This window comes from Liolophura sinensis, chromosome 7 (assembly GCF_032854445.1).
Source record: "Liolophura sinensis isolate JHLJ2023 chromosome 7, CUHK_Ljap_v2, whole genome shotgun sequence".
In the NCBI taxonomy this organism is placed as follows: Eukaryota; Metazoa; Mollusca; class Polyplacophora; order Chitonida; family Chitonidae; genus Liolophura; species Liolophura sinensis.
Window position 1 is genome coordinate 29238049 of NC_088301.1, and position 27504 is coordinate 29265552.

Below are 27504 nucleotides of genomic sequence, written 5' to 3' on the forward strand. Positions count from 1 at the left end.
TTCTCAACATGAAGGGGATATAGCTCAGTGGTAGAGCATTCGACTGCAGATCGAGAGGTCCCCGGTTCAATCCCGGGTGTCCCCTTATTTTTCTTCTCCACACAATGTGTTCGGCCACCTTTTCATATATGGACACAATATTCAACCATTTTTATCAAGTCTGATATTCAAGCGAGAGAATCTCTTTCTACATTAAGCTGAAATTTCTTCTAATGGCTGACCCAAAATAAAAGATATTAGTCATTTTGGTGAAAGATTCGATACTTTGAAAACCCTGATTTCCCTTTTAATCAGCTGAATTCTGATCCTGTACATATTTGATCATGTATATTTGTGCCAAATCATGAAATATAATTTTCACTACACCACAACTGGAAATAATATGTAAAATCTTTTTTGGCTCAGATACAGGTGTGCAGTATTATGTAATGCATTTGGTTGATGATTAACGCTGTACTGAGGACTTTTCCCCTTAGACCACCATGTTTGGGTTAATGGGTGGAAGGAACAGGCGTAAATGAGCGATCTTTACCACGTGCAGACGAAGCAATGAAAACAGGATTTGAACATGTGACCTCACTTGTCGAGAGAATTACAGTTACAGTCAGCCAGCGCCTCAAGAGATTGGGCAAGCAACTTTTCTTGTTTGTAGTATGAAGTATCACAATTTGGTTGGTACTTACTTATGTGTACCCGAATTTCTCAACCTTTTCACACTGGAAATAGCAACTTTCAGTGTAATTAATGCAAATCTTTTAAGCTGATTTTGGAGACAAAACTATGCTAGTTGGATTGGCCAGTTTCAGGGCTTTCCAAAAAGCGCAAGTTTTGTCAGTCTACTTCAGCAAATGCTTGAATGAACACCTTGCAATCATGCAAAATGCTTGAAATATTACAGTAGACCTATTGAGTGGTGCCAGATAATATTTTGTCATATCTAAATACCAACATATGTAAATATACTTCATACATACAGTTAAACTGAGGAGGGGCAAATTCCACAGTCAAAAATCTGAAAAACGATTTCAGCGATAATTTTTGGGCCCTAAAAATTAAAATTCAGTTCTAAGTTGTACTGTAACTTTACGCCATGCATTAGCTGTAACATAATCACTGTCAACTCCATGAATCAATGTCATTCTGATGTTTGAACACTGTGGCCTTAGGGCATTGTTTGTTTTAGATGATTTGTGTTCAACACCTGACTGTAAAAGAATTTTATTAGTCCAGTTTCTTGGTGGTGGGAAGTGCAGAGCCCTGAGGGAACCACGTCGCTGTATACATTCCCTTTTTCACGTATATGGCAAAATTCCAGGTCATCTAAGGTGAGCTGGAATATGCGCTATCTGGAAATAGAACTATCTGGAACCTCACCAAGAGGCTTAAATTTGCTTTCTTGAGTAATACTTTTTTAAACCGAGTGTTTGTTCTATATGTAAGAATACATATTCAAAGCTCTACTGCACATTACTTAAAAAACATAAACATAATCACACATTACTTTTCACAAAGAACAAAACATGGAAAGTTGGATCTGAATATTTTTAATGCTTTCGAGATATGAAATTATGAAAATGTAATTAAATTATGATGGCGATGACCAAGCTTACAAGAAATCCTTACAAAACTTCTAGGGTCAGCTGCGATCTTCAACAGTGCAGATGAGCAGTCATTCTTTGTTATGCAGACGGTATTAATTTTTTGACCTTGGTTCAGAACACTATAACTGTCAACTCCTTACAGCGCATGCACTGCTGCCTTCACTGCTGAAATGCGCAATACTGCTATCCTCGAACAGCACAACATTTTTTTAGCACTACAAAAGAAATGGTATACAGAATTGCTTCTGACTGGCTGATGTGAGGATACGAAGGCCAGGCTATTCCTAACCTAAGCTGAATTTAAGGTATAGAACATTTATTCAAGCATGACCAAAGCTGCACGGTTTAACCTATGAACCCCTACTTTACTGTCAGCCAATCAGTGTTGATTCTGTATCCCTTTAATGTACTCTTAAATCTGTGTTAAGACCGTGCGATTGTCAAGCTACTGAATTTGACTAATCAATGAAAATTGGACATAAGCAAGCTCAAGTGATTTGTGGCGATTCAACAAATTACACTGTCTGAACACAACTTATGTAACAGACTATTTTCATTCCACTTGTCAAGTTCAACGCACTGATATGACAAATTGCACCATTTGAACACTGATAAAGTTAATTTAATGACAACATTGTAATAATATATGAAGACGTCACATATCTGACATACATGTAAGTTGCGATTCAATGAAATGAAAACAAAAGGTACCTACATACATATGACCTGCTCATAACGTGATCATAAGTGCTCTACATATGCGTCCACGAATTAGGGTAGGTCACAGTGCCTGTTTGGGGGGAGGGAGGGGGTGGTGGTGGTGTTACTCTGTGTTAAATGGTCTACATGGGAATCAATGTTGAATGCTGACTGGATGCTGATGGAATGCTTAAATACCAAAATATTCACACAACTATGTCAATAAATGAGATGATTCACAACACTATGTCAATAAATGTGATGATTCACACCACTATGTCAATAAATGTGATGATTCACACCACTGTCAATGAATGAGATGATTCACACCACTATGATGATACATCATGATCCCCCGTTTTGAATGCAGGTATTTCAAAATCTTATCCTTAAAGTTTCAAGCTGCGGGCTTGCATCTTTTAAGTAAGGAAACAAAGGCCTACACTCTTCTGTGTCAAAGTCGACATACTTGTTACACAATCTATGGCTTGTGATCAGGATGTGATCCAAATACTACTGACAAACTATTTTCCAGCACTCTTTATCAGCAGGTCTCAACTCATTTGGAGGTTGTGTCACATCGAGGCCTCAACATGCTGTTTTTCAAGAGTTTCACCACAATGAAAAATTATGTCAATCAGAGACTAGACACCTTCTTACTACAATAGCTGGCATTTCTAGAACAAACATTATCTAAGTGTACACCACTTTTAACTGTGCTAAACATAAATAATAGGTAATAATAGGTACGCCGTATACAAGCAATCCACAAGTAAATTTTCTGTTACACACCAAACACTGGATTTGTTGCCTTTTGTTACACAGTTTAAGTTATCATTTTAACAGTATTTAACACACAGAAATCAGAAGTACAACATGTCATACCCTCAATTCTATACAAAACAATCCATTTGCCTTAAGTGACGAACAGCTTAACAGACGTTTTCCTAAGTAGGTCTTTTATGAAGAGCTTTTTCTGATTTGAGTTACAAAATCAAAAATTTTCTCCCCATTCTTAAAGTTGAAAAAGTTACAAGGTACAAAAAAAGAAAAGGAAACGAGGGAATTCTTTGTAGATTCTTTTCTCTACCATCGTTAACTTAAACACTCAAGTACACAAGAATGAGTTGGAGGATTAATAGCTACAGAACCAATTATTATCCTTGAACAGATCTGGAGTATCTTAGGACACATCCACGATGTGCTGAAACGGTGTCAGGCTGTTTGCTGAATAAGTTAATGTCACTTTTCCCTTTGATACAGCCTTCTACATTGATACTTCGATCACACCTTTCGTATTTCAAAATTTACCACACAATGACATAAGCAAGACAATTTACTCTGAGAAGTGAATTCCCTAGTTTGCTTTACATGCAGATACGGGCACAATACAATAAGAAATGAACTTGCCTAATAGCACTATGACATCAATCAAATGGCATAAGAGTTTGTGTCAGCATCTGTGACTGACAGAGGGAGACAATTTCTGAGGTAGACTAAAATCTGTGTATCCCCATAAGCTCATACATCACCTGCCTCCAACTTGCTGCTTTTTGTCAGTAACCATTTCAGCACTACATGATAGAAGAATCATTTATTTCAGTTTTCATCTTTGAGCAGTCATCCTGCCATTGAACGACATACAACTTCCCAGCCTGAAGCTTCACCAGCAGATCTTCACTGCACAATATGTTGCTGGTGGATAGGTGTTCTGTTTGTAGTCTACACAGAACCTCAGCACAATGCCATTGCTGTGTTTGCCCTCTTCAAACTGTTTCCACCAGTTTCTCCTTCACTGAGCAAGTAAATGAAAGGGAATAGTCCTAGGTGAGGCCCCTTATCTGGTCACACCCCTGTTCACGTGTGGGACAGGACTAGTGTAGTATATATGGCTGCCACCTCACATGCCCACCTCCATGTTAAAGCTGTTACTGTCGCCCGTTAATGCAGCCTTGATGTTTTCTGGCACAGGTCCCCTCTCTATCATCTGGTTTGACTCTGACTCTGTATTTTGAGATGGTGGGCAGTTCTCGTCTCCTAGGTTACCATCCCAATCTATCTTAAACCGTGTCACTCTTGGATTTGTGGCAAGAATATTTCTTTGTAACTGAAATGCAAAGAGAAAAAACTAATCTTTAGAAAATAAAATGCTGAAGAATGTCTCAAAACTCACTTTCATAAACTAATAATGCGCTGAAAGCCACAAAATTTCATTGCTCATTTCTTTCTCTATTTGAATACTACATTTCGCATACTGAGTCATTCGTTGGCCTACTTAGTGTTAATCTGGCTTATCTAATCCAACACAGCATAATCTTTAAATCATTCTGAGATTAGCTTCATATTATTTGAATATTCTTCAGAAGGGAAATTCCTGATCTGAATACACGCTATATTTAGCTTTTGGTCAATTTGTAAATTACTGTTCATGACAAACAGTAGCCCAGCATTGGAATAAAAATGCTACAATCTACACTGGCCATCATAATCCATGGCTGCCTTTATAGGCCACCACTAAGAAGTTGTTAGTAGAAGTTGGGGCTGTCGGTGGGCAAATCTTTTTTTCGTGCCAAACACATTACAGTAAATGACTATGAATTAAAATGATGAAAGTATCATGCAACTCTAGTTACAAACCTGTAAAATTCCAAAACTGTCTCAAAGCATGTTCTTATCAAACAGGCAAGCTAAAGACTGCTTCTGCAGCTGTCTAAGTGTCCAGGGGAGCAGTGTTATCCGTTCATGGCTCCGTAAATAATTTTAACAAATCAGCATGCACTCATCGGTATTTCAGCGATCAAGACCTGACTGATAAGCATCTGGTGTTAAGCTCCTGTAAAATGCAGAGGCAAGTTTTTCAAGCCTCACGCACGTGGTGTTTTGTCATCCCATTTCAAAAAGTTCTTATCTATTTTCCAGATCTTTCCTTTCTGCAAACCGTCAATTATACACGTAAACATATGCGGGGTAAGTTTCCGACACTACCACATGTTCAAACCTTGTTCTCGCATTGTTGCTCATTACTATGTCTGTACATCAGTAAATTTCCAAAGAACCTGTAAAGTTTGAGAAGAACAATCTGCAGGCAGTTTTAATTCGATTTCGTAAAATGGCGATCAGCGTGCATGGATTGAACACTGTGTTCACATGTGTGGAATCGGGTGCCTATCACCAGTTTCATATTGCCAACAATTACAAAAACAACAGGTGGTGGGATTGGGTCCCCATTGTGATTGACGGGTGCTACAAACCAAGACATTAAGTCAGCCTGATTTTAGAGGGTCGGTCAGATTTCCCGCAACAGACAACTTTTTAATGATCACCTTAGGCATGACTGAAAATCTGTCACTTCTCTATACCAGGCCACCTTGTCTCTGTATTGGGAATTGGGCAGTGTAAGCATTTTTTTAGATTTAATATTCAGACTCACAACTACCACATATTTGAAAACTTTTATTCACTTCGTGGGAAAATGTTCAAGATAAATCTCATTTATGAATACTATGCTTAACATAAAAAGAGGCAAAAGGGTTGGGGTTAGCAAATTCATTGTAGCTATTCACAAATGGTTTAAAATTTATTACATTTCCAAATTCAATGATAGAAGAAAGTGTTATGGACACTAAAATTTCCCAAATACAAAAGAAAACTTGGATTGGTAGCAAAGCTACATTCCCATTGTGTCACTGAGCTTTATATATGTGTAAAACTTCAGCTTAATACATGCAGCACTTTTTGAGATACCACCCTTAACATATACCTTAACATCGATTTTAATACACAATGTATTAAGTTGAGAGTTTTGTAACTTAGGATAATTAATATGCATGCAACGCATCAACCACAGACCATCCCCCGTTCCCCCTCATCATTGTACCTTATGTCTGTAAAACTTCAGCCTAATCATATAGCACTTCTTGAAATACCACCCCCAACATTGACTTCAACATAGATTCTTATACACAATACATTAATTCATGGATCTTGTAATTTATCGTATTTAATATGCCCACATCAATTTAATGAGGGAACATCCCCCTTGTGTTGTTGTGCTGTACATGGGTGGAAACCCTGCGCTCAATACATGCAGTACATTTTACGACACCACCGTAACATTTTGTTTAACATTGTTTCCCAAGCACGCTGATGCCAGTGCTTGGGGTGTGACATAAGCTGCACCTGTATGAAGAGTGAGTGAGTGAGTGATTGGGGTTTAACGTCGCCTGTACGAAGGAAAGGTAATTAAAGCTAAGAATACGTACGATGATGAACTGCTTTATACCGTACATAAATAAGCGTCAAAGGACAGAGTGGTCAGCAAATTCATTTAACAAACAAAAAAAGTACATATCCTGATATTACCTCTGAATAGTGTTATTCATTTGATAAAAAAATGAGAATAAAGTTGAAGGAGACGGGGCAGTCTTTGGTTAATTTATTCACACTGTTTGGCGTGATAAAACACTAATTGTTAAAACATGTCATGTAAGTATTTCACACTCTATGATTTATTTCAGCAATGAGGCACAGATTAAAGGCCCATATTTCTTTGGATCTCAGACAGGCCTTAATGAACTTGACAGCTGCCGTACACGCTGCGCTGTTGTTGTAATTTTTATTTTTAAGTAGTTCCGTGGTTTGGTTGGCGAGATTTTAGCCTCCTGTTTTTAACCCGCCTTCACATTTACCCCCCTCCGGCTTGCAAGAATTGGATGGGTTGCTGGCTAAGCCCCTGAGTGCACTCAAGGATAGGCATGGAAAAAATTTATAGTCATCTCAAAAATGACCTCCAAGGCTTCAAAAAAAAAAACAAAAAGCAGAAATCTGCCGATCCGACGAAAAGTCTCATGTTTGGCAGTATTAAAATCAGCAGTTTCATACTTACTTTTTCATAAACAGGGACAGCTGGAGGAGACTCCTTTAATTCAGGGTCGGCATATTCGTTGTTAAGGTAATAGCCGACTCGGATAAATTCCTTGTTTCTGTATGAGCAGGTCAGTAAAACTACGGTGACACCGACAACTTCTTCGTTTGGGATTTTGCTAATGTCAGGTGACCGTGCCTGTGGAGCAATAATATCGGCAATATTTTTTTTTTATTCCAATGATAGACAGCAAACATGCAAGGTCTTAGACATTTACTAAACCTAAACTTACTAAAATTTCTACCTATATCCATCAGAATTCCCCATCAATAATACCTTCAGCTGTTAAAAGAAACCTTTCATAAACGAAAATAAAGAATTATTGAAAATGTGTCAATAACTTACCCGAAAAACAAACATATGACGTCCCCCAGGTACAGGCATCTTTCACAAACGAAAATAAAGAATTATTGAAAATGTGTCAATAACTTACCTGAAAAACAAACATATGACGTCCCCCAGGTACAGGCCCTACAAGAACAGAGTCCAAGACCTGGTCATAGTCCATACTCTCTGCACAACCCACATAGATGATCTTCCATTCAAGATCTAAGAAGAAAATTACAAGGTGAAGGGTACTGGCCAAGGATTTACAACAAATCAAAATGTAGGCACTAAATGATGGATTCAAAATGTTTCCCTGTCAAATCACTTGTCTTCAACAAATAGTACACCAAGAGAAGGCAACCCTAAAACTGGAATTGTAAAGTCATCAGCTGTGAAACAATTCTACCTTTGAAAGTGATGAAATCAAAGTCAGTCAGAATACAGAATAGCAGGCTTAATCAAATTTGCTTGTAAGTGGTACATTTACGTCTTGTCGTGAAATTGAAACAGAAAGTAGTACAAACTCATGGCCACAGAGAGACAATTAAAGAACCCACATGTGCAGGTCCGAAAATTTTCAGACAAATGGCTGAAAGACTTCAACAGAACAGCACCCAATTTGGGGGCCTGAATCTGACAGGAATCTGTGAAACAGTCACCGTAACAATTCACGCCACTCTCTATTTATGAGAATCCGACTTGATTCTCAGGCGTCAGTATTGAAAAACCTTCTAAATTCCCAACATAAAAATACTCTTGAAAGACTTGTCATAAGTTGTTAGCTCCGCCATGGTCACATGTAACTCTTATGTGATGTCTTCCCTATTGTACTGTGGTGCAACAACGACATATACATTACTGCCTTTGGCTCCACTGTCATTTTGATAGGTTGTGTCATTGCGGTTAGTTGCGAAATGCAACTCTCTGTATTGACACATTTACCGCATCTTCACACGCGCAATAAATCTTAAATCGATGTCAAGCGAGTGGCCCTCATAATCAACTAACCTGTTCTCAGTCTTGCCGAACCAACAATTACTTGTGAGACAACCGCACAGAGTCACAAAATAAATTATTTTTTCAGACACTACACCTAAAGTGGTCGTAAGCCGTCTGTGACCATCTTGATCACTTGTGAGAACCAACGAAGGTGAAGTGATTTGTATGCAAGTTATCATATTTAGCAGTGTTCAACAACAACATGCTCTGTGAAGGAATTCGTGAAATATTTTCTAACACAATCCAGCTTGTCTTTGGTTGTTTGTTGCTGCTTTTGGGTACCAAAACTCCTTGGAAAATCTCCTCAAAGATCTCAAAAGCTTGGCATCCATTCACTTGACCATAACTGACTCATACCTTGCCAGTCATTCATAATCAATGCAATTTTCCAGACAATGTGCGCGTCAAATATACAGAGTCATCTTCCACATTCAACTCGCAAGTGATTCTGCCTATCAACATAAAATAACATGTACATACACTTATAGAAGCTTATCCTAATTTTTCTAGGTGTATTTGTTACTCCTATTTTTTATATATATGGATATTGGGCATTTTTAGAGGTGTAAATTATGCTGATATGCCCTTGAATTTCTGTGGTTGTCATGGAACGTGTTTGGCTCGGCAAGACTCAGAACAGTTAGCTGATTATGGGGACCATGCGGTTGACATTGATTTATGATAGAGAAGATATAATACGCGTGTGTAGATGCTGTAAATGTGGCTTACCATCGATCAGACACATTAGAAGCAGTTTTTCCCATAACTCTCCTAACTTCGGGTTGGGCGATACAGAGATATATTGACCTGATTCTGAAGGACTGATCATAGTTGCTTAAGACAGATGGTTAAACGCTTAGCATTACATGTTAAAAGGATGCTTGATCTCAAAGTTTCCGTGAAGGCAGTCTGTCTTTGTACACTATGGGCGGGGAAAGCAACACGGCCTGAGTGCATTCACTCAACCTGTTTCGGCACAATTAGGCTAATTTTGACCTCTCCTGTGGTGTAACTAAACACTTGCAAGTAAATCATGTTTTTTGGTTCGGGGGAGCAAAAGTGACTTGCGTCAGCATAAAAATAATCTGTGATCTGAATTACGCATGTGCACAATCCTTTGCTAGATTGAATCTTTCGACTGCACTGACAAAATATTTGTTTAGATTGTGAACTTTGGTTCGGCCATGCACAGTTTTCAGACAGGTGGATGAAATCAGAACGAGGCTTTTACCTTGTTTTACCTTGTATGGTGGTTGTTTTCGTACTATAAAATCAACCATATGTTTAAGCCTAGCATTCTCTGCGCATCGCCGAGAACTCGTCGCCACGTTGTTTACCTCGCGCTATCCATATAAGGATATACGGGGGCCGCTCACCACCCTTAGCCCGAGAGCCAGGTACACTTACCGGAAACTGAGAACTACCTCCTCTGGGGTAGAAATGTTCTTTAAAACTACCTGTCACAGAGACAGGTATATTTTTTTTGTACCCGTCATCACCAATCTGACTTTTAGAAAGTCTAATATGTGCTAGCACTACCGATCACCATTCATGGTCGCACTTTGTGAACATATAATTTCAGTTTGGCGAAATTATTTTCTGTCAACATCGCCTCCTTGGCGAAGCAACATCAGTCTACCGTGTGACAAGAATATTTGGTTTTGGCAGCATTTCCATTTTATTCAATATTCTATCGCGACTGGGACTTCTGTACAGTCGATCATCAAAACGAAACTTACTTGCGAGAGTTCAGTCTGGTCTTGTGTATGCATGCTCTTCCCATTCAAGAGAAACAACCAAGGAAAATGTTTATGTATGCATTTAGATTTATATGTGTGTATGTTGAGTTGCTCCCCTTTACATCTGCGACGCCATGCCTAATCCTTGAGCGAGAAAAGTTAGCACTGCCGTCTTACAGCTGTACACTTTTGGGCAATAGGGAGAGGCCGGGGCAAAAATATTAACTTCACATTTTATATTTATTCCTTTGACGAGTTTTTCACGCTGTACCGGTACTCAAGATTTAATTTATATGATGGTGACCGTCAACTCTCATTTACAACAAATGTAATGGTGAGACACTCCTGAGATGTGCACGACACTTCAATTATCGATTGGTTCACTTCTCTGCATTGGTTGTTCTCTAGTTCAGGCTGACTGGTGCTGTTCATTCCATCGTTTTTGCAGATCTAATTTTGCCAATGCTCTGCAAAGAGGTACTCTACGATAACCGAAGTGCGTTCTTCATCGCTGAAGGTATGTTTGGTCACGGAATTGAAAGCGTAAATACGATAGGTCCATTGACAACGGCTTTGTCCACTAAATGACGTCCTAACAGTGTTGACTTGACCGTAACGACCAAGTCATGTATGGATATTGACTTAAACATGACCGTAATCTTGGCTTACCTGTCGCTGCTACAGGTGATGTTTTTTGGGACCTGTCGCCGACAAATATTGCCCATCACAAGTATGCTTTATTTCGACACTTGCTCCTCATTCAATTCTGATTCATGCGCGTTAGATTTGTCCTGAGTACATATAAAGCATGGCAAATTCTGAAAGCTGAAATATTTACGCATATTTCCAAAGTCACAGTCGCTGTTTGCCTTTACATCACCATTCTTATGTCAATTTTAACCTAAGTTGAAAATAGGCTCATATTTAGCAGCTCGACATGTGCTGCCATGTTTTAAAAATCTGGGTCAGGAAGGTGTGCATGCGCAGCAGTGGTTGGCCTTTCCTTGAAATAAAATGGAACAGAAGCTGAAGAAAATCCCCCTTTTTCACTTCAAATTTAATTTGACAGTTCGCAAATTTGTGTCTCTGCAGTCACATGGTTTTCTGTCTGTCAAAACTGACAGCCAGCTAATCAAAATTGACGCTGTGAAAGATCAACCGTACAAGCCAGGGAAGGCCAGAAGCTAGAGGCCACGTGATCTCTTTGGCAACAAATGGCGTGGGTGAAGAAAACAATCTTCCCAACGTTATTGCAAAGAAAATGCCTATCTTCAAATCGCTGTCAGAGATCTTGTATCTATTGGATTTGTACAATTTTCAGCTTTCCACATAGGCTGAGTATTTCTGTAGAGTTTTTGTGATGTTATTTTGTACAACTATGCCTTACTGGTCTTACTAGCAAAGTGTCGCCCCAATGCTTGGTGGTCATTGTGTTTTGACATGAAAGGGTGGTCCCATGACCTCCAACTTCAGACCAGTCTTACAGATTTAAGTCACAATATTGACATGGCACATGAGCGTAGGTCACAACTGTGAATTATCTTGGATTCACTGGTTGTAAAGGCTACAGAATGTGGAAAAAATTAGCACAGGGCCATGGATTGTCTTCGTGGACATACTTTTGAGTTTTGCTCGATCAATGCATGCATTGGTTCATTTTGCACAGATTTTTGTTGCGTGGAGCTTCTCCGCGCTAAGTTGTTCTTAAATACTAATACTGTAAAATGGAAGACTCCTCGGCTGTGATTTATGCCTAACCCCATATTAAAATATCACAGCCGAGATCCTTGGCTAGTGCCCTAGGACTTGTATAAATGTGTCTGCAGTGGCGTGATAGGTTAGTAATCACCTGTTTTCAGAAATTTTACAATTCGTCCTACCGGGGTGAAGGGGAACAATCCATGACTATGCGAGCCCCTGCGAGCGTAGTCATCCAGGGCTAGTATGCCTAATATGCCTTGAATATTATGCAGTAATCAGTAAATCTAAGGGTGGGCAAAAGTTCTCAGCTACACACTGTGCACTGAAAAGCATACTCTTCAATGAACTGATATGAAAATCTCGAACTAACTGCAGGCCTACATTTGTGAAATTGTGGTGAAAAATGGCTTACCCTCGGGAAGATCTTCCGAACACTCAAAGGTAATTTCAAATTGGAATGGATTCAGGAAAGGAGATGGGTTATCTAAAACAACTACGTTGCTTATGTTGACTTTAGCCATGTTTCTGATAAGGAACACAAACTTTATCCATAAAAATTTAACAAAAATTTGACTTCTACGGAGGCTGCTGGTATTTCCTCTCCAATATTGGCGCGAAGTAAAACCAGCCCATGGTCAGACTATCGACGATAACCATTGGATCAAGCCCACGAACGTTTACTAAACTTAACCCCATTGGTGCAATTCTTCGCGAAGGAGCATGCGTAGCGGGAACAAATGTTACTTCCTGCATTTTAACACTTCCGGCTGTCAGAATATTAAAATGAATTTCAATGTGACCAGGTGGCTTAAAACCTGTATTTTCCTGTACTGTTGATTTACAGACGTACGTGCCACTTTATCAGACAGACGGGGCAGCCATTTGGCTTTTTGTCTCTGGAATAATCTTATTTGATTCAATCCAGGCGGGTTATGTTATCTTTATAAGTTACAGAGACATATCAAAATTTGACTATGGCAGTCCACTACAAGAGCTGATTTTAAGTTTTGCGGGCTATCATGGTTTCCCGATCAAGCATAGAGGAAGCCAATAAGCACCTACACGCTCTGCATTCCAGAGTACAGCAGTTGGAACAAACCATCAGCAAACAAAATGAAACAATAACTGTCAAAGACGAAGAGATGGCTTATAAATTACATGAAATGAGTGAACTGAAAGAAGCTGAGATTACTGAACTTACCGCAAAACTAATAACGGCAAAAGAAAAAGTGAAGTCAGTGGAGAACATGTTGAGGGAAAAGGATCAACAAATTCACAAGTTACAGGAGCGCTGTCGTATACTGGATCGTGTGATGGGGTATCAGCCTGTGCTGGAAAATTTGTTAACGACATTAGCATCAGGCGGGTCTTTGTCTGATTCAGGCATATCTGCATCAGAGACACCGATGGATGACCACACTCATCATGTTAAGTCACATGGCTATAAAGGTAGTGCTATTCGACGCATGGCCAAGAATTTTAACAGTCACGCAGGCAGGAAAAAGCAGTTCTCAATTTCCGAGGATGATGATGAAGACCAGAATGCTGATACAGAGGGTGATTCCTCTGATGACAAAACCACTGAAAGAGAACTCTACCTTTAGAGTAGAATACACCAGTTCATAAGACTTCCCCATTACTCAGTACATGTTAGCTTCAAAATGTGAGGAAAAAAAAAAAACGAAGAAAAGAGCACCGCTTTGTGTTTTTATTGAAGCCTTTACAAAACACGCTACTGGGGATAAATAAAAAACCATTATTATATTACAGGGGTGAATAGGCTGACAGAGTAGTTGCATGTATGTCTTACAGTACATATCACTTCCCTGCAGTTAGCCTAAAATCCGGTAGTGTTTATATTCTTTGCTTTGATGTGAACCTTGAGGCAGCAGTTTGTATTGTGTTAAACTTGGTGTTGTGCACAGTTGTAAATGATAATGGGATATGTGCAACGTTTGATAGACAGCATTCATAACACATGTGGACTGGATAATACATGTATATGCCTATATTTCTTATTTATTGAGCTTAGTGTTATCTTATGTGGAATTGTATTGTATTGGAAGAGAGTGATTTACTGAGAAACTGAAAAAAAAAATTAGGCCTAATAGAATGTACAATTGAAGTATGTGCTTTAACAGCTAAAAAAAAACAGGCTACAAAACAAATTTGACCTAAGCTCCAAACCTTTGTCAATAGGATATCATAAATTATTATATTATTGATGCACCCTAAGTTCAAGGTCTGACAGTAACCTAAGGATGAACATGCGTTTTCCCGGAGCACTGCGTGGTTTCCTGCAACAATGATGCTGGTCGCCGTTGTATAAGTGACATACTCTTGAGTATGGCATAAAACACCGATCAAATAAATGAATAAGTAAATTATAGATGTGCTTGAATATAACAAAGTAATTTGTTTAAATTTCAATAATCTGAGGCGACAAAAAGCCGTTGTTCTTTATGAAGTAATTTATACATATATATATGTATAAATCACAAATTAGTTTGTGTTGAAGTTTTCAATTATAAACATTAAAATGTTGCTAAAAAAAAGTACATGGAATGCTATTTGAGAGGCTTTTATCACTTCTAGACAAGGCCAAATTTTTTAATCAAAGTGAAACTGGTTGTAGAATTTTGTAGAACACAAAGGTGGAGATTGATTGAATTTCAGCCTTTCCCGCATGCCAAACTGGTATTAAATAACAGCAAAACTTAGGTGGGCGAATGAGGGTTAAGATTACATTAGTAAATCTACATTCAAGACTAAATGATATTAGGCTGTGGCTTGGAACCTGTTGGATGTTATGAAATGTTACATGGGTAACCATGGGTAACCAAATAAAGCATCAGTATCATGAATATCAGAAAACTTGTGTTTGTTGCTGCTGTGATGTTATAAACCTATTGGTTTGTGATGATGTCGAGTAACCCCTGGCATGTGGAAAAATGTGATTGCCACAAATTCTATGAGAAGAAGTTTTAATTTACTCCGTAGAATGCGCATACAAACAGATACAAATAGTAGATTACTGGTACTACAGATGAGGCATGACAGATGTTCTTGATGTATTTGTTGAGTGACGTAATGTTTTGGGATAACATGAAGAAAGGAAGGGAACATTCGAAGTGCATAAAAACGCTGGAATTTTAAATTTTCACTTTGATTTCCTCCTTCCTGAAAAGTGACCACCATCGTATAAGTGAGAATTCTGGAGTATGGTATTTGTGTACAACACTCAAATAAAGAACTTCTATGCTGAAAGGTTCTACATAAGATTTAAAAACAAAAATCAACGATGGGAATCTGTCAAACACCCAAAAGTAGGACTTTTTGTGGACATCAAATGTTCTTTTCCCAGCTCGTCATGATGATGTCACATTAAAGACAGTACAAGGTTACAAAAGAAACTGATACGTTACGCCACATTCCACTTTTGATGGAACAACAGCTTCATGCTTGTGCCACTGTACAGGGTTAAAACATATGCCACCTCCCCATTCAGGGCTGTGTTTTGTTTTAAGGAACACAATTTAAAACTTGTTGACACTGAGTTTATTTTACTGATGCATGCTTTGCTTTATGAGACAAATAACCGGGGTAAGGATGTTTTGCTGAACTGCACAAATCTTTGTGCAGAAAATTTTTGTGTTGAAAATAAATGAAAAATATTAACATCACTGCAAGATAGGTCTTGCAATAATGCAATTTTCCTGGGCTCTTGGTTAGAAAAAGCCATTTTATGAATTATAATGTGCAGTGCCATTTATACTTCCTCTTTTATTTTTTTATTTTTTTTTTTTTTATAGCTGGCTTCCTCTCAGGCAGTACGTGGGAAGGTCTGTCAGCAACCTGCAGATGGCCGTGGGTTTTCTCTGGGCTCTGCCCAGTTTCCTCCCACCATAATGTTGGCCGCTGTCTTATAAGTGAAATATTCTTGAGTACGGTGTAAAACACCAATCAAATAAATAAATCTTTTTTTTTATCCCTGCATGACCTTCTGTGAGGGCCATTGTGGACCCAGTTGCCTGAAGTGTTCACAGTTGAGCTAATCTAATGAACCTCTGACGTAGTAGACTTGAATTCAGCTCTCTTTGTTACGGCTGTGGCTGTAATTTGGGTGGTTCATAAGGCCTTGGATGGTATATTCGTCCCAGATGAGGCACAGGGCAGTGTTGAACTTTGGATAACCTACTCCAGTTGACCGCACCATATATACCTGACTGCCTTGTATAAATGGAAACGTCCTTGTTGTAGTTGTGGCATTATGCATTCAGGCGGTATGAAACGATAATCATAAAAAGCGGTACATACTTAAAACGAAAATTTTTTTCCCCATTTTTAATTGTGGCCTATAGTAGGCTGCAGGTACATGCATATCCGTTTCCAGTATGTTCCCAAACAGCGAATGAAGGGGGATAACCCTCAGCGAAATGCATAAGTTACATAACTCTTTCTCGTGTAAGTATGGCGGCCCCAGATGTACCACGCGTAAGTTTTGTTGTTGGAGAAGTTGTGAAATAACATAGTTGCAAGTTGGAAAGGGCCAAGTCTGAATGAATACACGAACTGGACATGTTTGTATGCAAACTCTGCCATGCAGGAAGCTATCAGCATGCTATGAGAAAAGCCCGGTGCTACGTCTTATTCTTCCATTGTAGTAGGTCTGTCATGTTTGTGTGACGGTATTCTAAGAGGAGCTGTAAACACTAGGGTAATATTTACGCCTACATTCTGACGTCATATTTCCCCACGGTTACGTGCTATTACTAATTTTTCATTGGTTCAAATTGAATGGTGGGGGTGGGGACAGACAGCATGTTGGGTCCGTAGCCAGTTACTTATACTACTACACCACTCAAGTTTATGTGCTAGATTGTGGTTTTTAGACGTCTTTAGGGTTAAATGCGCATGTGAGTGTGTCACATGCTTCTGTCATGTGGACATCTGAAAAGGGTCTCCTCCATATTTGGCCAGCCTCATTCAGGAAAGCATGAATGAATTGACGCAAGTAGTGGCGTAGAAAGCTACGTGTAAATACTACCCCAGTATTTACAACTTCCTAAATGGGTCCGAAAAAAGCTTATGCTGTTGTAAATCGCAAGGTAAATGTCTTCCGGGCTGATTTAGGTGTAGTCCATCTAGATGGACTCATCGTGCTAATTGAAAATTTTAATATTCATTGTAACACTCGGAGTCCATCAACGCCTCTCAAAAAACATGGCACGGATTTCAAAATAGCATCTCCTTCCCACTTTTGGCGATACTCAGTGTTACGATGAAGGTCACATTTTTTAAATATAACACCAAGTCCATTTAGATGGACTAATTTAGGTGTTGTTGGTCATAGCAGTAGATAGTTTGACTTGTTGATCAGCTGTGACCCTGACCCTGATTTACATTCCATACCCAACCCCTTTAACATTTCAGCCTTAATCTATGCTCTTTTGAGCTGCTAGTCCTCATCTTCAGTAGAAAATTTATTCCTAATACTTCTAAACATCTCATTGATGAGTGGTTAATTAAGTATCCAAGAATTATATGACGGCGCTCTGTTTCATGAGTTCAGGATAACAGATTGCTGGGAATGAACCACTGTCCTCTGGCAAGTAACTGATGCGCAGATGTTCTTCTGCCGAACCAGGCCATTTTGTGTATCATTTTTTTGCGAGTGCCTTTCTCCAATAAATATCATTTAAGACGATATACTTGCATAGCCTTACTCACATACATGTATTCATGCCTAATACCTGGTGCTGGGCTAAAAACTGGTAACGTAAAGGCATTGCATTCACATGTATGATTCTTCTGCCCTGTCAGTCCACCCCAGCAATAAATCCGGGTCTGATGCGTTAAAAATGGGACAGGTTTTTTTGGAAGAACTATGGGATCAGTATTCGCAGCATGATCACATGCCCATGGAAACACAGCATATAGTACACAGAGGAGCATCTCTGGTTCGTTTGTGTTAAGTGTGGGCCTGTGCAGTCTCTGACCCATGAGGTCAGTGTCTTAGTCTGGCTATTGCTGGTTTGATCGCAGCTTCAAGCCAGAGTTTGTGTGGTAATTGGCTAAGGTTTACTTAGGGCACCCTCTTCCTTCGACTCTTACATAGCTGAAAACTTATAATTATGAATTTCAGGGCCAGTTAGATGAATCAGTAAACCTAAGACATTTGTCCATACTTACAGTGCAAGTATATATATATAAACATTATCACAAGAGGAAACAGCTGTGATAGTGTTTCATAAAATCATAAAATTTCTAATGTACAGGTAATGAGTATTGCTGTGGGCTTCTCTATCCAAGCACGGGCTCGTGTTAATTATGCCATATGCATGGGCATAGAGTCTATGCAGCAAGCTTCATATACATTGTAATGTGCATGAGAAAATAGACATCACAAGGGGGCCAATCAAGGAGTTCCACATTGCCGAAACCACCCATTCACCTGTTTCAAGAAAACCTAACCAATTTTACAAAAATTTCAGTTTGGTTGAGTAATTATTAAGCTGTCTGTTGGTAATGAATTCATGTACTTTCCACATTTATAAGTACATTTCACAGTGGAATCGCATGCATTATGCTAAGTCATGGGCACAACAGGAGATCCAGTGTGGTCTACTGTGAAATTGAATGAAATAAAATTTAAAATGATTTTGCACCATGTGAGCACAGCATTCTGTTTATTTTGATAACTTGCAGGCCTTTCCCCCTCTGAAGAATGATCTTATTTTGCGAGCTGCGCGTGGAGAGAAAACTGAGCGGGTACCAGTATGGGTAATGAGACAGGCTGGCAGATACTTACCAGGTTTGTGGTAGTTTCCTTGAAATGTAATATATATGCTTTTATGTTTTTTTTTCTGTTTATTCCTTGAATTTTCTTCGAGTAATCTAACTTGATTTCTTCCCTGTAAGTGCAAAGCCTCGTTCAAATTTGACAACTAGAAGTCTTTTTCGTAAGCTGTGTGCACACGATGCAATTTGTTGAATGGCACATTTGTACGAAATAGCACAACTGTCCTATTTGCATTCGACTTGTCAAGTTCGGCAGGTCGACGCTGACCTGGTCCGAGATTGGCAAAATTTTATTCCGCCAGATAGGGATTCATACACATTGTATTTATGAACTGATATTCAGTTTGTAAAATTGAGTTAGAATCTCAATTTTCTGGTTGGAAAGTGAATATTTTCAGTGAAAAAAAAAAACACTTTCAACAACCGGGATATAACCATACTCACTTTGGGTGCCAAAAACGGAATCTTCAAAGAGCATGGGGAGCCGACCTTTATCTCTCTTTGACTTTGACAAAATCAGTTTATTTTAAAAGGCAGACAGGGAATTGTAACTGTCATGCTTCACGCTGGTGTTGCTTTATTGAGAATAGGAAGTCATACATTTGCCTTGTTTTGAGGACAAAAGAGTTCTAACTTTCGCCAAAAAAGTACCCTCGACACCAGAAATGTTTCATGAGAGAAAGTTTCATGAGAACAACCTTTTTTCATATAAATAAGTGTATAACATTAAGTTATTTCCCTGCGAATGGAATGAGGTGAAGGCAATCATGTGAGCCTTCACTATGTCTGACGTTGCTTAATTGTGTATTTCATTTCGATTGTTTTTCAGAGTACATGCAAATCAGCTCCAAGAATGGCTTTTTCAGCATTTGCCGTTCTCCCGAATTGGCTTGTGAAGTCACCTTACAGGTAGAGTTAATCAGCCTGCATTGCTATGCTAGTTCTACCCTCAGACTTGCTGAGTGTGTGCCCTGATTCATGGCGCTGATTGTGGTTCTTACTGACTAAGGGCTGCAGGAGAGCCTCATGGGTGGTCTAGCTCATGCTTCACTGAGCAGTCAGTCTATGTCCCTAACGCCAACAGTTCGTGTTTTCCTCAGTTTTAAACATGATGATTTTAGTACATGCACTTCACAACAGGTGCACCTTGATTGTTTCATGATTGCCATTTTGTGATAAACAGGAATTTGAGAGAAAACTTTCTGGAAATTAAGCATGACTACCCAGTATATTTACCCGTGGATTATCCTGTCAAATACCCGTTTCACTGCAGAGCTCTTTATGCGCAAAGCTGGAGGAGAATTTAGCCCAACGTGAATCCTTACTTGAAAGCTTGGCATACCAGCAGATGAAGATGTCAAACAGCGATTAAAACCACAGCTACTACACTTACGGGTGTTTGCCATGCTGGAGTTAAAAATTTATTGGTCATTCTGGTGTAATTTGATAGATTGGCAACTTCCGCCCGTATTTTGTTAACATGAATACTTTATTTACTGCAGATCAATATCCCTCAGATAAAATCACATGTATAGTTATACAGATTGGTTTTTATCTACATGTAGACACAAGCCGATTACAATGACAAAGCTCAGAATTTCCAATTGTCTAGTTTGCTGGTGAAAGACAAAAGAATAATGTTACTGCCTACATGCAAATCACGTCTGGACAAATTTGCATACTGGTAATCAAAACATGTACTTTATATTGACATATAGCCAGTGACCCCATGTCAGTGTGCTACAAACTCCTAATATGATAACACACTCTTGTACGAAAGTAAACGGCAGCAATTCACAAACGTAAAGTGAGATCATTTACCGTATATATCATGTGTAAAATTGTTTTATTAACATTGTATATTCGCAAACGTCTAGGTTTTATTTAAAAAAGAAATGTCCTCCTTGGAGCTCAGATCAAAGGAATCTGATTAGGAGATGGTTGCAAACAGTGTTCTAATATGATCAGCTATGATAAGGAGCTATTACAAACTAGAACTACCATTTCACCTCTTCTTTCTTCTTCGTGAAGGGCAGTCTTCCTAAGAATACACCCATGCATCTTATGGAGAGTGAATATATTTCACTAGATAAGGTTAAAAAGTATGGTAGTAGGATAACCTTCAAAGGATCTGCCTGACAAGCCTTATAGACTAAACTTGTAATGTACATGGCAGTATGTGTCCAAATTTTAATTAATATGCACAGCATTATTTGTCGTAAGTCTTGGTTACACAGAACAATTATTTTCCTTCCGTATGCAGCCCATACGCCGGTTTAACCTTGATGCGGCCATCATCTTCTCAGACATTCTTGTTATCCCGCAAGCCCTGGGCATGCAGGTAGACATGATACCAGTAAGTACACACAATTATTAACTGTCACTAAGTGGCTTAATAAGCCAGTATTTTTAACTGAAGTTCTTAAAACAAAATTTTCAGCAGTTTCTGTAAATTATCCCTGTTATGTGACGTGATGATATACCATATATGACACTGAATCAGGCAGAGAAGATGTAGAGTAAGGCAGTTATGCTGGAATAAGATTGAGAGTTTGAAAGTACAGCATTGTATGTGGCTATGTCAGCGATTGTGATGTCACATGTATGTATGATGTTATACCAGGCAAAAGTGCAGTGGACAGGTTTTTTCTTTTTAGTTCTTTTAGAGTTTTATTTTGGAAGCTATTCAGGCTATCTCAGGATGTATAAGATACAGAGGTTTTGACTCTGGTGTCACTCTTCTAAGTTTGACTCGACATTAATTTGCTCTTTTATATTTCTATAATCATGATACAGAGCTCAAATGATTAAAGTGCCAGCTCTCTGCGACTGTCATGTCCATGACCAATGAGGTAGCCTGTACAAATCCTGCTCTTGCCGGCTTCACAGTAGCTATAATATGCACAAGGCATGATGTTTGTCGCTTATCTGGTGAAGGGCACCAGTCAAATAGTTACATAGTCAGATGATCAGTGGATATTTGATGACTGAAGGTTTCTGTTGCCTTAAATTGTACATAGATCTGCAAGTAAATGATGACCACCTGTTGGTCAATTTTGCAGGGTCCTAGTTTTCCTGAGCCGTTGTGCACACCAGCAGATCTGGAGAAATTAAACAAGAATGTGGACGTCAACAAAGAGCTGGGCTATGTCTTCCAAGCCATCACAAAAACCAGACATGCTTTGGAAGGGAAAGTTCCCCTTATTGGATTTTCTGGAGCTCCGGTAAGCAAAATAGTGGATTCCAGAAAGTTTTCCACTACAGGAAATTGTTGTGCCACAGCAATGTCCTGGTTATCACCACATCAGTTCACATACTACACTGTCACTGGTTTGGGGGAATTTAGCCATGTCCTGGAGCCTGTAAAACAATCCTGTTTCAAAGGAACAGTTGTAAAGGATATGACCATCATATTTATGTACGGTAAATGATCCTAAGGTTTGCTCTCTGACTTGGAAAGTGTATTCTATGATTCATTGTGTTGATTATGTTTCTTAATGACTGGAAAATTGTTGAGAACGACAGTAAACCCCAAGCACTCACTCACTCACTCACTCACGACCAAACAGTAAAACTTGAGAACATCTGGGATCAGCTGGGCAAGTGCAACAGCATATGAATCCACCCTAAGATGGTGGGTGCCAGTCTTTGAGGAGGCGTTCTTTAATACCTTTTCATGTCTTGGCTTGGCAATCAGTATTTCTTGGTCTGTTGTTATAATTAGTCCCTAGCAGGTCCTCAGACTTCTCTGGAAACAGCTGTGACTTTCTGGAAAGTCTTGGCATACAGCCCAGGGTGTGCTCATACTCGCATGCTTATGTCACTTGCTGAGACTTCTCTAATCTGATACTTCCCACTGTCAGTGTGAGAAAGTGAAATTGTCAAGAAGCATGTGTGGTGACAAGTGTTCAAGTGAAGCAGCCCTATGCACATAGTGATTGTCTTGCCACTGTACATACAAGTAAGCTATCGTTATGACTTGAATGAAATAATGCTAAAACAACATTAACCTCAAATAAACAAGCATATAAATATATGACATCTATTTATATAGTTTAAAAACTTTTGTAGTGATTTCTTGATTTGAAATTTGTTGTGATTTGAAGGCTTGCTGTGTTTTCAGTGGACGCTCATGTCGTACATGATAGAGGGTGGGTCCACGACAACACATTCCAAGGCTAAGCGCTGGCTGTATACAGAGCCTGAAGCCAGTCATCAACTACTGCAGCTTCTGGCAGATGTCATTGTGGATTATCTCCTGGGGCAGATCAAAGCTGGAGCTCAGGTAGTTGAAACGCCTCATATACTACTTTGTATAACATTGAACTTTGACTTTCATGATTGGATACAACAGGGCTCACGTGGAAATACATTGAAAGCCTTTGAAAATGAAACAAAATTTCAGGCCCTAGGGAGCCTTGCAAAATTAACCTTTTTTTTCACAATTAGGCATGAGTTGTATTGTTACAGTTAGTATTGTAAATACAGTATGATAAGAACACATTTGAATGACATTTGATATATGGTACTAATTGGAAATCAACCCTTTATTAGTAAAATTAACGTCTTCAACAAAGAATTCAATACATTTTGGTATGTGATAGAATATTTTTAAATATTGTCAAACCTGCAACTCTCTGTGACTGAGGTGTAGATCTTACTGTATAGTTGTTGTGTATTTGATAAAATTAAGAGTTATATAGGCCTTGAATATTCTGTTTGTGGCAAAAGTCCTTGACGGGAAAAAGTGTAAAGGGTTGGTTTAAATTTTGTGAAATATAGGCTAGCAGCCAGTTTAATGGACACCTAGACACTTTCTTCTACCCAAGCATGATAAATCTGTGCATTGTTTTTTGACATTGATTTGTAGTACTAGACCAGCGAGGATATAATCGTCTGTATTTTTCTGCAGTTATTACAGTTGTTTGAGTCGCATGCTGGTGCCCTGGGCCCGGGACTTTTCTCCAAATTTGCATTGCCCTACATTCGGCAGATCTCCTACAAGCTGAAAGAGAGATGTTCTGAGTCAGGTGTCACACCAGTGCCATTTGTAAGTACCTCTGATGGTGGTGTCACAATATACAAGGGGTGCAACATCATGATTTGTCAACTCAGGACAGTTGATGTACAACAAGCTTTCTTGAACTGGGAAATCATGATGTGCCACATCCAATAAGTTGTTTTATTATACCAAATCACACATCGTAATCTTTGGTATGACACTTCTGTTAAGTTTTATACATCAAATGAATGTTCATATCCTGAGAAAGTGAAGCAGAAATAATAATGTGAGGGCTTTGTGACAAAAAGCAGTCAACTGAACTAGAATGGCCGTAGGTGCGGTGTTATGTTTGTTGACGACCACTTGTATTCCACTGTTAAATTTAGCTTGTATATTTCTTCGTGGAACTTGAGAAAGTCCATCGGGGCCTCCGTTGCTCAGTCGGTTAGCGCGCTAGCGCAGCTTAATGACCCAGGAGCCTCTCACCAATGCGGTCGCTGTGAGTTCAAGTCCAGCTCATGCTGGCTTCCTCTCCGGCCGTAAGTGGGAAGGTCTGCCAGCAACCTGCGGATGGTCGTGGGTTTCCCCCGGGCTGTGCCCGGTTTCCACCCACCATAATGCTGGCCGCCGTCGTATAAGTGAAATAGTCTTGAGTACGGCATAAAACACCAATCAAAAAAAAAAAAAAAAAAAAAAAAGAAAGTCCATCAGTTATTTGCAGAACGTCTGTGGATTACCCCAGACACTTCCACCGATAAAACTGTGTGCCATCATACAAGTGAAAAATTCTTGAGTATCAATTAACAGTCATGTAAGTGTAAACTTTTCATAAGTTGTTCACACCTTAGGTCATAGAAAGTTAATAAAAATATGTTAAGACTTGTGTGAAAACAAATTTGGCATGAGATACATTATTACATGAGTGTTTTCTTGCAGATAATCTTTGCCAAGGATGGCCACTTTGCTCTAGAGGAGCTCTCAGGCTCTGGTTATGAAGTGGTGGGACTGGACTGGACAATTCGCCCCACTAATGCAAGGTATTACAATTCTCGACAAGCAAAAGGCAACATTAAAACAAGACTTGCCTAAATACGTTGTATAAATTCAGTGGTACATTATATACAGCCTTCTCTCTAATGCTGAAGCCATTAGAGTTTAACCTAATTGTTTACTAAAGATACAATGTCTTATAGAGGCCCATTCCCGAAAGCTGCTGAAGCTTGTAAAATCTGTATGTCCATGCACCTCAGTTGGCAGTGATGAGGTGAGGGTAATGGATAGTACAGAGGTATTACTATTAAAACGCTTCCGTTTACCTCATATCGCTTCTTTCAGACAGTAGCCTCATTGTAAACTACCTGCAGATGGCCATTTTTTTGGTTTCTCATAAATTCTAACCTCATATTGCTTCTTTCAGACAGTAGCCTCATTGTAAACTACCTGCAGATTGCCAAGTTTTTGGTTTTCTCATAAATTCTCTGTGATACAGGTATTTTAAGCTTTTGAGCTTCTCCACATAACTGTTGGAGTCATGCATTGAAAAGCTGTATATCACAATGATTAATGGATTCACCTGAAGGCAATGATTCAAAATAATCCTAACAGATGAGCTTAACAGATTTGCGTTATAATCCCTGCACGATTTGTTGCCCTGGGCTGATCATTGCTAATTTAGAAACGTAAAAATTTTAAACTACTGATAGGAAATAACCAGGGTTTTGGGAATCGACCTCTGTCAGACAATTGTGTTTTCAGTATACAGCGTCTAATTCAGTAAGCTAATCAATGTTCTACAAACAGCCATGATGCTAATCCTTAATGCTAATAATTGGAAACTATGAATCAGGGCTCTAACCTTTTGCTTGTTGGTTTCCAACTTGTTACACCTTCTTCATTGAGCAACTATGGTAGATTAGACATTAGGAAAACCAATTCGGAAGATTCAAATAATTCTAGTTTCCCACATGAAATTGGGAACTGAGGTACATCTGTTGTCTGACATTTCATTGACTTGTTTACAGTGTGTAGATCATTTTCTTGGGCTCTGGTACTTCAAGTATTGAGAAACCACAGAGGGGATTAAGATTTGGAAAGCCACAAATAATTTTATCATGACTACCTATCTGGGGGGTTTATGTACTGGTACACAGTTGTCATCCTCTCATACCCTTGTACCCCTTACTCTATGCATCTAATGTGCTGTCCCAAAGCAGGCAGTTTAATGAGAAAAGTAGATGTGTATAAATTATATTGCAGTCATCCAGTGATAATATTCTACTCAGATGTTAACATTTTTGTGTCCTTGTCAGGAATAAAGTTGGTGCTTCAATCAGTCTTCAGGGGAACCTGGATCCTTGCGCCTTGTATGCTCCTCCAGTAAGTCTCCCAATCCAAGCAATCAATAAATCAGATGGCAGTCTTGTGCACATGGCACATGTGGGTGTCAGGTGGCATAAGCAATAACACATTTCCAGCATTTTAACCCTTGGCATTCACACACGGTAGAGAAAATTCATTGATCTGTACTTGGAAGCTAGCATAAAAAATGCAAGTAAGAAAGTGGATCTATAAAGCTGGATCCCAAACTGATGCCAAAGTTAGCAATGTTGTAGCAAAGGCATGACATTTGTATATGGAATCTAGCATAAAAAAGCTGGATCCCGAGTTGATGCCAAAGTTGGCAGTGTTGTAGCAGAGGCATGACATTTGTACATGGAATCTAGTGTAGAAAAATACACACAAAAATATGTGAAGTACACTGAATCCATTGTTGATATCGAATTCTGCAGGGTTGTAGCGAACACATAAATCATGATTTTTGGTCATTGTTTATATTTTCACAACCTGCCTTTAAGGCATCTGATCCCAAAGGCCTTAAAAATGGCGCTTGTAGATTTTTGTCTTCATTTTTGGCATTTAGTGGACTGGGTCCAGTTTTAGTACCCGTATACTGTGATTTGGGAGGGTCTTAAATCTGGTGTCTTAGAAGGATGTTTTGGTAAAGTAGCACAGCAGTGGGGCTAGAAGAATACATGCGTATGAGTGGGAAAGTGTGGAAAGATATTAAACCCACCTCTAAAACATAAAATATCTGCAGATAGCCATCCAACATATTCAAGCATTGCTAACTTTAAATAGGGCTTGTAGACAAATTGGTTAGAGTTAGACAGTTCTTGTACTGGTCACTGCGTTAAGCTGTTAAAATTATCTCATCTTGCTATTATACACTGTAGTGCGGAAATAATCTGAAATTGTCACCCGTTTTCAATCTTTTTTAAAACATCAATGCTGATGACTTGCTGTCTTGTTTTGTTGTGTTATTTATAATTTAATAACTTTCTTCATTTATAGTTATCTTGGTATATTTCTTCATTACAGGAAGAAATTAAACGACACGTGAAAGAAATGCTTCAGAAATTCGGGACTCAGAAATACATTGCAAATTTGGGTCATGGGATATATCGTGACATGAACCCGGACCATTTGGAAGTGTTCGTGAACGCTGTTCATACGTACTCAGAAGAGATGAACGCCACGCAGTAACAGTCACCGATCCCTCAGCTCCGGAATTAAGTGGGAAAGAAGAAAGCTTTCAGAAACGTCATTTATTTTTGACTGAGCTTAGTAGAATTTCAGAGGGATTTACTACTCTTGCTTGCATTGACGGGAAGTATATTACACAACTGTGTGGGATGGATTTTTTTTCTCTTG

The 27504-nt window shown here is 39.0% G+C and overlaps 3 protein-coding genes and 1 non-coding gene across 6 annotated transcripts; 3 read left to right on the forward strand and 1 right to left on the reverse strand.

Moving 5' to 3' along the window:
• Window positions 1-13: 13 nt before the first annotated feature.
• Window positions 14-85, forward strand: Trnac-gca (transfer RNA cysteine (anticodon GCA)). The gene has a single exon. It is a non-coding gene; the product is annotated as a tRNA-Cys (tRNA).
• A 3491-nt stretch (window positions 86-3576) lies between these two features.
• Window positions 3577-12596, reverse strand: LOC135470311 (histone chaperone asf1b-B-like). The gene is made up of 4 exons (XM_064749172.1): window positions 12403-12596; window positions 7658-7773; window positions 7186-7362; window positions 3577-4407 (listed from the first exon to the last, which is right to left on the reverse strand). The coding sequence occupies exons 1-4, from the start codon at window positions 12509-12511 to the stop codon at window positions 4201-4203; spliced, it is 609 nt and encodes a 202-aa protein (XP_064605242.1). The 5' UTR covers window positions 12512-12596; the 3' UTR covers window positions 3577-4200.
• A 177-nt stretch (window positions 12597-12773) lies between these two features.
• On the forward strand, window positions 12774-14112 carry LOC135471414 (uncharacterized). Its single transcript, XM_064750643.1, has one exon. The coding sequence runs from the start codon at window positions 13010-13012 to the stop codon at window positions 13592-13594; it is 585 nt and encodes a 194-aa protein (XP_064606713.1). The 5' UTR covers window positions 12774-13009; the 3' UTR covers window positions 13595-14112.
• Window positions 14113-16478: 2366 nt separating this feature from the next.
• LOC135471112 (uroporphyrinogen decarboxylase-like) lies at window positions 16479-27428 on the forward strand. Of its 3 annotated transcripts, none has more exons than XM_064750173.1 (10): window positions 16479-16707; window positions 18699-18804; window positions 19621-19700; window positions 21055-21147; window positions 21854-22015; window positions 22915-23076; window positions 23704-23841; window positions 24730-24830; window positions 26103-26169; window positions 27172-27428. In XM_064750173.1, the coding sequence occupies exons 2-10, from the start codon at window positions 18777-18779 to the stop codon at window positions 27334-27336; spliced, it is 996 nt and encodes a 331-aa protein (XP_064606243.1). In that variant the 5' UTR covers window positions 16479-16707; window positions 18699-18776; the 3' UTR covers window positions 27337-27428. The 3 variants fall into 3 exon arrangements, with proteins under 3 accessions (XP_064606243.1, XP_064606244.1, XP_064606242.1); XM_064750174.1 differs by having other exon boundaries at window positions 16479-16657; XM_064750172.1 differs by lacking the exon at window positions 16479-16707 and adding an exon at window positions 16975-17098.
• Window positions 27429-27504: the final 76 nt, after the last annotated feature.

Bases quoted from the DNA above. Each gene is read 5' to 3' on its own strand.
- LOC135471414 (XM_064750643.1), top strand. From the start codon at position 13,010: ATGGTTTCCCGATCAAGCATAGAGGAAGCCAATAAGCACCTACACGCT.
- LOC135470311 (XM_064749172.1), bottom strand. From the start codon at position 12,511: ATGGCTAAAGTCAACATAAGCAACGTAGTTGTTTTAGATAACCCATCT. The intron at 7,774-12,402 runs GTAAGCCATTTT...TTTTCTTCTTAG, and splicing joins TTCGGAAGATCTTCCCGAGG to ATCTTGAATGGAAGATCATC. The intron at 4,408-7,185 runs GTAAGTATGAAA...TTTGCATTTCAG, and splicing joins CTGTCCCTGTTTATGAAAAA to TTACAAAGAAATATTCTTGC.
- LOC135471112 (XM_064750172.1), top strand. From the start codon at position 17,060: ATGGGTCCGAAAAAAGCTTATGCTGTTGTAAATCGCAAG. The intron at 21,148-21,853 runs GTAAGTACACAC...TCAATTTTGCAG, and splicing joins TGCAGGTAGACATGATACCA to GGTCCTAGTTTTCCTGAGCC. The intron at 23,077-23,703 runs GTAGTTGAAACG...ATTTTTCTGCAG, and splicing joins AGATCAAAGCTGGAGCTCAG to TTATTACAGTTGTTTGAGTC.